This window comes from Watersipora subatra, chromosome 2 (genome assembly GCF_963576615.1).
Source record: "Watersipora subatra chromosome 2, tzWatSuba1.1, whole genome shotgun sequence".
Classification (NCBI taxonomy): domain Eukaryota; kingdom Metazoa; phylum Bryozoa; class Gymnolaemata; order Cheilostomatida; family Watersiporidae; genus Watersipora; species Watersipora subatra.
Window position 1 is genome coordinate 8081919 of NC_088709.1, and position 11495 is coordinate 8093413.

Consider the following 11495-nt stretch of genomic DNA (forward strand, 5'->3'; position numbering starts at 1 on the left):
GAGAATATAATTGTCTAGTAGCACAGAATATGATACAAATTATAGTAATATAATAGTAATAACTATATATAAATAATGGCAATATAAATCTCGAAGAAGCTTTCTTTTATTTTTTATTGGAATAACAATTTAGCCACCCATGCGGTATAACAGCTACTGGGTTGGAGAAATCCTTGCTGAATCTGACAGTAGCAATTCCATGATAAGCCCACAGTCTGCATATGCTAGCCCGGCTGAGCTGCATGGTCAGTAACAAACATTCTTTTCATTGTTAACACAAGCCCAAACTGCCTCTGGCAGCCCACTCACCAGCTTTCTTTTGTTGCATTCTGTTGCCATACAGATAACAAAAAGATTTTTGATTTCGCTGCACTGTTAAATTTCGCTGCACTGCTGATTGGTCAATATGAACTATATATGTTATCCATCTTATCTTATACATTATATGATATGCCTTCAAAGCATTAAATTACTGTGTTTCCAGGAATTGATCTTAACTGACTTAGAATCCGTCCATGATAACGGTAAGAAGAGAACCCTCAACCAAGCCAAGCCAGCAAGGTAACTTGATAGGACATTGTTATGCATGTTGCTATACGTGTAGATGTATTTGTCTTTATTTAGTCCATATCTATGGAGCCCAAAACAACTGAACTCCACCTTTGGTGAAAAAGTGATGTTGTGACGCTATTATAATATTTTTAATGAATAAAAACACATTAAACTTCTTTTACATTTTTATAAAAATGAAAAGAAAGTGCACACTATGTTTTGTCATTAATGTCCTCTCTTGCCTCAAACATCAAAAGTAATCGCAGATATAGAAAATACTGATACTTTCTAATAAAATCTACAAAAGATTGATGTAAGTCCATCTCTAAGATATTATTGTGCAGTAACAATATACATGGTGTAACGGGTAATAAACAAAAGCCTTTTTAGTACTAACATTGACCCATATAAGCCTAAGTGTTTTACAATACACATCTAGATAGAGACACTACAAATATCAGTTACTTCAAAAAAAGAAAACTCTAAGATATAATAAGATAAAATAAAAACTACCAGATATTGTTGCAGACAGACTGACCTTGTACAAGTCTCCAACAAGAATATTCTATTCAGTATATTATTATTATATATGATTAGTAATACTGACTGCCTGACTCTTGCATAGTTGAAGACTATCATAGTCCTGAACATGAATTGATAGACTGTAAAAGGCTGAACCACAAACAAGTATATATATATCTGTTTATTCTCTCCTCAGATACGTAAGGACACGGCGCAGGGCAAACTCTACTGAGTACAATATCCTCTCAAATTAGAATTGAAAAAGTTCTGAGATGATTCTATGTAAATACAGAAAGCTTACTTCACAGTGACAATATTACATCCCGTGTGATCACAACTTCCAGTTACCTCCATAAAACTTAACACTTTGATATCGCCTTCTATTAGCACCAGTAGTTCTACTATTTTTTGGTCGCAGGTTTCTTTCTTTTGGCAGCAGGTTTACTAACCTTTGTTGTAGGTTTCTTTCCTTTAGCAGCAGGTTTACTAACCTTAGTTGTAGGTTTAGTAACCTCGGTAGTAAGTTTACTATCCTTGATAGCAGGTTTTGTAGTCTTTGCCGGAGATACGCTAGTTTTGGCTAACGGTTTAGTATCTTCAACTGCGGGCAGACCTGATTTAGTTGGTTTGTGGTCACTAAAACGCTTAAGGTCAGCTGCGAAGAGGACGGTGTGAGCCCACCCAGCGTAATCTCCATAGAGGTCAACAAAGAAGCTGCCAATCTTGTTGTGGATGGCTGGCGTGAGAGATTTCATGTCTTTGCCAACTCCTGAAAGCCAATAAAGCTGATCCCATTAGCAATTATAGCCTTATTCTTTCTCACACATCACAGATGACTGGTTCAATTTATAAATTCGCCATCATAACATGTAAGATTCTTGCATCTATTTACTCCAGTATGTGAATTCCAAACTAACAACCCCTTATGTTAACATATCTTACTCCAACAACTGTCACTGTTATAGTAAACTTACCTTATAATGCATTTCACCATCATAAAAAGACGCAAACAAGTCTATATAGTGATACTGCTTACCTAAATATTCCAAAGCAACATATTAGCAAGCAATTAGTGTAAAGCTGTGTGTCAGCAAATATGTGTCAAAGGTAAAATGACAACGAGATACAGGTCAGCAATGAATTTGTAGGAAGGGTTACAATGCTCGATGCATAAGTGCGTAAGAAAAGGCAGGGTAGAACTGTCACCCAGACGCATCTATATACATAAATCTAAGTGCTTGTCATCTGTTAGGTTATAGCTATAAAGCTATATAGCTTTATAGCTATATATATTCAGTCAAACATGGATAACTCAAACTTCACGGGACTGAGTGAAAGTGTTCGAGTTATCAGAGCGTTCAAGTTATCAGAGCACTGTCATAAGTCCATGTATTTATTAGTAGATACATGTACATATACAAACTACAATATAAATCAAAAGCATGAATGATTTGTTTCAAATTAAATGCTTCTAATGTAAAGTTTAAAAATTTTTTATCCAAAAGTATAGAGATTTTTCTATCCCTTGAGATTTGTTTGTTGTTTTATGTGATGTCACTGCCAGGACGTTTTCAGATTAAAATTGGCAAAACTTGATCGCTGTTGAAATGCTCAGAAGAAAAGACATCTTTTTCTTTTGAGCGTTTTAACCAAGATCAAGTTTGCCGATCTTTTTAAAAGTTTATGCGAAGGTTACCTCGCTTTTTCTTGCCTTCGAAGGACCACAGCTAAGCGAATGTTTGGTAACAATCAAATTTCACTAAACCTTTAGAAAAGTCGTTAAAAATTTTTTTTGCCGATGATGGTAATAACGATGTCTACGAACTACTAAAATTTGTGGTTTATCTCTATGGCTTGGAATAAAGTGATATTCTAAAGCGATAATAACTGTCTCGGTAGCCGTTGGGCAAAAAACTGTTGGAGTTAACGAAGTTGAGGTCGAGTTATCTGAAGCAATTTATCATTGCGTGGGAACGGACCAAACAAAACCGTTCGAGTTAACCATGTGTTCGAGCTATCCGAGGGCGAGTCATCCACGTTTGACTGTATATATTTCTTATTGCTATATAGCAACAAGAAACCATCTTTGCACTGAAACTGAACTCGTTATATTCCAATCGTAAGTTTACTAGCAAGAGCGCATAACCACAGGGCTAAGCCTTCTTATCATCCCATCGCTCTTACCATATACTATACGTATATCCTTTTCGTGATTGCACATGTTAAATGTGCACTTTATATTATTAAATAATACTAACCTGTTATTTTTTTGAAATTTTAAAAAGCTATTTTTTTACCATAACCTATTTTTTTTAACTTACATTTTTCCAATGAGCCGTTACACTCATATTTCTGGTTTAGGTCAATCTGTAAAAGCTAAATGCTTTTCATGTGAACAATTGTGTTATTTGGAGTAAAAAATGCCTCAACATTTTTTCTTCGTTCGGTTAGACAGAGAAAGTCCGATATCTCATTTTTATGTTTGTACCAGTATCGAGAGGTACCAGTATCATCCATCACAACTTTGAAAACAACGAGCTTCTGCCGCAATAGTAACCCTTTTTATACGCACACTTCCAAGTGATCATTGTTTATTTGTTCTCTCATTTTACTTGAACTGCACAAAAACACTTTCTCATAATATGAAGTTTAAAGGTTAGAATGGTAAATGCTGTACACGTTGAGTAAAAATAAGTTTTCTGTTCAAAGACTTTTTTATTACCCGACCATCAAAACTTTGAATACAGCGAGCTTCTGCTGCAACAGTAACCTTTTTATGCACACATTTCCATGTACCCATTGTTTATTTTTTTTGCAATTTATTTGAACTGCACAAAACGCTGTTCTAATATTATGAAGTTTAAAAGTTACAATGGGGTAGACATGACATACTTGTTAAATAAAAATAAGTTTTTTTGCGCAGACCTTTTTATTACCAGAGCAACGCCGGGCATTCATCTAGCCTGTGAACAAATAAGAGAAGATAATTGAGGATACCTGGTATGCGATAGTCTCTAAAAGCAATCTGTAAGACATGGGTGTCAACAGGCACCACATGATGCTTGTCAAGAGACATGAGTGCTACACAATCTGCCACCTGCAACAGGTCATCATATGCCACATTACTCACCCATAGCAATGCATTATACACCAACAACTCTCTACTTTCAAAAGTCTGCAACTTATTACTGAAAGCTATTGACGAGAGATAAGCTAAACATCTAACGTAAAATGAAATCGTGCTAGAAAACAAGATAGACCTTCTGCCTCAGCTGCTGACAAAAGCAATTGAGGCAGTCATGACTTCTATCATATATACATGGACAGTAGAACCCCAAACAATGATGGCCCTAAGATGCGGTTTTTTCAGGTCATAATGTGGAATATGATTTCTGGCCCTGGTTATGGTAGTTGCCTCACAAATATATATAAGATGCTGATATGTTATTGGCCAAAACCTTCTCACAATGCCTGATAGCTGAGACACTATCCGTTGTATATGGCTGGTGCTTTGTAGTGCTTATATCAAACTTCAATTTGTTAGCTACGAGTCTGAATGTTGCTATTGCTAGTAAATGGAAAAAAGATTACTATGGCAACAGAGTGGAAATAACAGATAAATTCGAAAAAGAGGTAGACACAACCGCTGTCATTAGCATTAATTAAGGAAGCTATCATCTGTTTAAGAAACCTTGCTAGACTTAGTGTACAAAAACACCGAAGAGAATTCTCGCAAGCCATCTTATAAACAGCGATAATGACAGGTGAAATATTAAATTTCAATAATAACTTTTATATAAATAATATAAACGTTAAATATTTTGAGGAGTCATCAGAATAGAGTTTCTGTGCATATGTATTTTTTCAAAATAGAAAACATAGGTGTTAGGAGACCCACCATACTGCCATTACACCTTACGATTCCGGCTCCAGAACAAATTAACGCCATATCTTGGGGTTCTACTGTACTGTCAATGCCATATCTTGAAGTTCTACTGTACTGTCAAACCTTGACCAGCAAATCTGAGCAAACGTTATTCTCGACATACGAAGTACTATTCAGCATACGACATTTCGTCAAACATTGTTAATTACTACAAATATGCATAATTCTCCTTCACATCAATTGGTACTACAGTGCTAAAATATTATTAAATAGTATTTAATTTTTTTAATTTCAAAGTCAAGAATTTCAGGAACACAAGCAAAACGAGGAAACCTGAAACTACCGAAAGTAGAAAATAGAATATAATTATGATGAATAGAAAGATAATTTATCAAAGGATACAAATATATATATTCATAAACAAGTGACATATACGAACCATGCTTATAGCACATGCAAAAACAAAAATTGATGTTTTTGAAACAAAACTATTTGCCTCGCTTGCTCGACCAGTAGCGTTGTGATTGTTGCTTTTGTTTGGATCAATTTCGTCTTTTTTGGTTGTTCAATACCTTCCACAACGTCTTCTGACCTCAACTCTTTTTCTGCATTGCTGAACTAATCGATATTAAATTCCAAACAATTTTTTGGTGAAGCAAAACCTTTACGCGCTGCATTTTGCACAATGTATGATAAACTCTTAACTACAAGCCAAGGACAACATTTAGCCTAAAATTAGTCATTCATATACTATCATAAATTTTATGTAAACCGTTTTTCACATACATCAAAGTATCAGACCGGATTAAACAAGGAACTACTATGAGCCTGATAAAGTTATTAATTATTTCTATAGTGTTGCAGTCAAAGTTTTAATGAAAAACTGTGAAGCTTTGAGATTAGAGAATGGACTTCGACATGAACAGAAACAACGAAAGAATTGTTATTGTTGTAACCAAGTCATTATTAGTACATGATTTTGTGAACACTTTTTTACTGACCACTTGCTATTACGTTTTTGTAAATATCAACGAATGTCAATGTGGTGGTCAAATGGAGGTGGCGTTCAATTAAAAAATAGCGATCTATTTTTCGACCTTTTTCCGCTAATGGTGGTCAAATAGAGGTGACATTCAAATGAAGTGGCGTTCAATTAGAGGTTTTATAGTAATATCTGATCAAGTTTTATCGAATTTAATCTAGAAACATCTTGGCAATAAGATTACCTCAAACATCAAAAACAATATCGAATAATAAAAAAAGACCAAATAAACAAAACAACAAAATATATAATAAATAACAAAATAAAATTTGGTGTAAGTTCATCTTTTTTTATAAATAATGGCATCGGTAAGTGAATTGAATCTTGCCTTCTAAGTCAGATGTGCATACTTATATACATACTTATATACATACTTATATACAGGCGCAAAATGTTCAAAATGAGGATGTTTACTGCTAACAAAGAAGAATAATAATTATGAGTTGTCACTATTGGTAGCGAGTGCCAAAACTATGCACTGTGTAGTAATGCTAACTTTTGATGCGAATAAAAAATCAATGACAGACAGAGCTTAAGGAGCTTTTTGAAAGCTGAGCATAATTTCGTGTAAGTAGCCTATTCCATTCATAGATATCATAGTAAAGCGCCCTCTCATGAGTTCTATATAAAAAACTTCCACAAATGTTCCTTTGTATGGATCTTCAAATGACATTGGGGAAACTTACAAACTTTACACAAGAATTAAATTATTTACAATTTCCGTCAGTGAAAATCAATCAAATGGATAACCTACACTGCAAGGTCAAATCTTAATATCTCACTTTTCGTCCCACTCCTTGCAGCTTAGTCAGCTCACTGATGCAGTCTTCGTAGGAGCGAGTACGAAGACTCTTTAGCCAGCCAGATGGCCTTTCTCTATTAATGATTCTAGCTGTAGCAGCGATATATTTGGCTCTACAAATATGAACGCTGTTAACATTCTTCTTCAACAACAATTATAATATGTCGAAGTAAATGATTAGATGCACAATTATTAGCTCTCCACTTTCAGCCATTTTATATACTGTAGTCTGTACACCTACCTGTACCCAAATCCTAATTCTCTTAATTTTGACTCCACCTCAGCTTCATCAAGACTTTTAGCTGTTGGAAAGCTGTAGACCATGCAATCGGCACCTAAACTTCCTCTCTTTGTGCCAAAGTTTTCTTTAAGCTTGTGAACCATGCTACTGATTCGCGAGACATGATTATTTGACGAACAAATAAATGAAAAAAGGTTTTCTGTAGGATCTTGACGCATAATTCGAATTCCAAGAAAGGATTCCGCTATTCCTTCAAAATGGCTGTCAACCTTTGCCCACTTTTGGTATAGAGCAGCCAGGTCAACTTTTAATTGAAAGTAATCTTGTAATATATTTTCAGCTTTCTCATCCGTAACTTTATCTGAACTGCCATCAGCCCTAGCATTCAAAAAATGATCTGTCAAAACCTCAGTTTTAATAGCTTTATGCATCGGAGATTCTACAAGCGGCGCGTCCGCCTTTCTTTTTATCTTCAAGGTTTCACAATTTTTTCCGTTCGTAGTGTCCGTATCACCACTTGCAGTAAAACTATAGCCATATAATCCATCTCGTATAGGTGTACACCATAACAACGCAGACGGATCTTGTGACAAGGAGAATACTACATTATCGATCACATTTGACCAAATATTTGGCTCGGTTTCTTTCCAAGAAAATGACTGTCCGCATGTTAATAATGTTCTTAAATCAATGTCTGATTTAATCATAGGAATTCTACGCCATAGATGTTGTCTCATCTTCCAAACTGTCCTTAACGCATCCTTCCAACTAATATAATTTGTCTTTAGCGGTTTAGTTACAAAAACGCACGTTGTTAGAAATAGCTAAGTTCCTAAACTACAGAAATCGGGTGGTCAAAAACCAAGCGCAGTGCACGACTTGTTAAGAGCTAGCGCTTTGATTAGTGTCCTCTTGGCGAATGTGCATTTGAGGTTCAACAAAGCATCCAATCACCATATCGCAAAGAATGAACCTTTAGAGTCGGCTTACCGTACAATGCAGCACAACTCCAATGATGTCTTAATATACGTACATTACATACAATTACATTGTACGTACTTAGAAAATGCATACCAAAAATTAAGTATTCGCTTCTGTTTTGTATCAAAATTCAAATGCTAGTATTCTACCTAAAGTCAGTTGACTGTCTCATGTTCTATACTATGTTTTATTTATTGTCTTGTTATAGTTGCACTGTTTCCAATTGCTGCAAGGACCATGGCTTCGGTTAAAGTGGTTACATAATTCTGCTTTCAATATAAAGACGTAACAACAGGCAAAACATTATTTATTACAATCTATTCTAACTGTACTAAAGTGTCTTTAATGCTAAAATGCATCAGCTAATCTGTACGTTTAATTCTTAAAACACCTCTCGCTCAAGCAAATGATGTCAACAGTTTGCCATTCTAATTGAAACTTGTGAAAGTTCTGGGCAATGTACTGCTGTCAGTTGTCATTGAGGTTAGCCAACAAACTATATCTGTAGAAATAAAATACTTTTTTATTAAAGTAGAGAAGTTATCATCCATCTGCTACATTAGGTAACAAGATAAAAGGTAAATGTGAATATTCAAAGTGAGATGTGTTGACAAAGTCACCTTCCTCAAGTTTTTTACTTGAAAGGGGTAACTTTGTACATTGAGTTATATTAGCAGCAGATAAGACTTGTCATTGCTATAAGTTTTGAGTTAAGTAACGTTCTTGCTTGCTGCTGCCACATTAAACCCACAAACTATAAACATAGCTGATATGATATTTGTATGTGTCAATCATATCATGTTCCTTACATCCTCAATGTGATGAAGCTACTTGAATATAACTACTGGCTTATAAATGAAATATCAAAGGAACACAGTATTGACTAGCTCATTTCACCATCACACAAGTGCTGATAACTCTCTACTGGCTCTCAAAGGTGGGCAAAAAAGAAGGCCTGCATATTTTAGACGGATTAAGGAATGTATGCTGGTGGCTAAAGGTTGTCATTCTAATGCTTGCATATGTGCAATCCCTTGGCAAAGATCTACTGAATTAATAGTATGATGCATTCTAAATTAGCTGAGATTATTTTAAAACAAACTAGATAACTCGTGACATACATTTAGTAACAAGTGAGCAGTAGAGGGAAGCATTGTTGGTTAGTTGAGGTTATTACTGCTAGAGCTGCCTCTTTAATTATAGTAACTCAGCTAAGCCATAGATAGATAGAAGGATAGATAGATAGATAGGTACATGTATATAGATATGTAGATAGATAGGTAGATAGATAGGTAGATAAATAGATATATAGGTAGATAGATAGGTAGGTAGATAGATAGGTAGGTAGGTAAATAGGTAGGTAGATAGATAGATAGGTAGATAGATAGATAGGTAGAGACATGTATATAGATATGTAGATAGCAAGGTAGATAGATAGGTAGATATATAGGTAGATAGATAGGTAGGTAGATAGATAGGTAGGTAGGTAGATAGATAGGTAGATAGATAGATAGGTAGATAGATAGATAGGTAGGTAGGTAGATAGGTAGGTAGATATTTAGATGGATAGGTAGATAGATAGGTAGATAGATAAGTAGATAGATAGGTAAGTAGATATTTAGAGAGATAGGTAGATAGATACGGTAGATAGATATTTAGATAGATAGGTAGATAGGTAGATAGATAGATAGGTAGGTAGGTAGGTAGATAGATAGGTAGATATTTAGATGGATAGGTAGATAGATAGGTAGATAGATAGGTAGATAGATAGGTAGATAAATAGATATATAGGTAGATAAATAGGTAGGTAGGTAGATAGATAGGTACGTAGGTAGATAGATAGGTAGATAGGTAGGTAGGTAGGTAGGTAGATAGATAGATAGGTAGATAGATAGGTAGGTAGATATTTAGATAGATAGGTAGATAGATAGGAAGGTAGATATTTAGGTAGATAAATAGGTAGATAGATAGGTAGATTTTTAGATAGATAGATAAATAGGTAGGTAGATATTTAGATAGATAGATGAACAGATAAATAGATAAACATTAAGTTTATTTACACCAGTCAATGTCATTCACAGGAAAATAGACAGAGACAACAAAAATATTAAAGTAAATGATAAGTATTGGAAGAACAAGTTCTTTCTGCATAACTCTGTTCTATAATGTGTATTGGCAAGGTGCAGCTGGTGTCTGGTATAAGGTGTAGTGGTTTTTTGTGTGAAACATAACAAGAACTAGCTGTTAACATATCCAACGTTTTATGATTTTAATAGCACAGTAGTGGAGGGCAGGATTAGATTATACAGTTTTCTGATGACACGCGCCTTTACTGTTACAAACCATACCTCACTCTAATGGTATTTGTCAAGGATAGAATTGATTGCGGTGGTTTCAATAGTGTTTGGTAATGAGATGCTAGAAAATCAGATGTGACCACTGATGTGACTACTGATGCAGGTGCTTCAAACTAAGCGTTGGGTAACATCATGAGTAATACGTAGGTTTTGGTTAAGATACGAGCTACACAACTTTCTTTACAGTGTTGAAATATCAAACTGGCTGACACTATGTTTGTGAGCCACGTAATAATACTTTTGTTGGCAGCTACTATGACATCAGAATTTTGGCATTCGCAAACCACAGGAAGCAGCCATTTTCTGCATAAAGTGAGAAAGTATCACGGGTAGCGTAGGCCTACATTTGTATATGTAAGAGGAACTGACAAATATCATCCACACCACATTGTCATTTATATGTAGAGTATTAAATAGACACATATGGAGAGGAGGGCAGTTACAGAGACTAAATGTCTTCTAAATATGTATTTCTGAAAGTATATGTGTCATTCCAGCTATGACTATTATTAAATTATTGGATTAAGAACCCATTAAGCATAGGGTTTGATCTCAGGTCATCCCGTTCACCAGGCTGACACCTTACTAACTATGCCGCAGAGCTTGTTAGAGTCACGAGGCAATATATGTCGATGTATGGGAGAAAATAGGCTAGCGCTTTCGATCATAACGCAAAGTCATAGCCTACATCACGGAGAGGGGTAGCTCTTATTAGTAAGCTTATTCAAATTTTTCATTGGTAATGTGCCAGGCTAATAGCAAGTGGCAGGCAACTCACATTATCTCTCATTGTTTATAAGCTGATTTTCATACCCGGGCAACATAGTGTAGCACAGTTAGTATATTTAATATAGTTAACTGTGGTGAGTATTCCCTGAGATGATATTCAGCAGTGGGGCAGCTTTACAAGTGACGATATTATCAGGGTGTAACGGATTTACAGCAGATAATTTTACTAAAATACAGCGGCTTCATGGCAGACATTTTCACTACATACAACATGGTTTTATTAAAGCTAGGTCAAGGTTAAGATACTATCTATTAAATTTAATTAAGTTTCAGCTTATTTTGCAATGTTTTGGAGATAAAACATAAATATTCAAAAAATATTA

At 35.0% G+C, this 11495-nt stretch overlaps 1 protein-coding gene across 1 annotated transcript; it reads right to left on the bottom strand.

Annotated features, from left to right (window-relative positions):
- Positions 1-629: 629 nt before the first annotated feature.
- On the bottom strand, positions 630-7790 carry LOC137386785 (N-glycosylase/DNA lyase-like). Its single transcript, XM_068072930.1, has 4 exons — positions 7046-7790; positions 6785-6917; positions 4072-4171; positions 630-1843 (listed from the first exon to the last, which is right to left on the bottom strand). The coding sequence occupies exons 1-4, from the start codon at positions 7780-7782 to the stop codon at positions 1476-1478; spliced, it is 1338 nt and encodes a 445-aa protein (XP_067929031.1). The 5' UTR covers positions 7783-7790; the 3' UTR covers positions 630-1475.
- Between the last annotated feature and the right edge of the window lie 3705 nt (positions 7791-11495).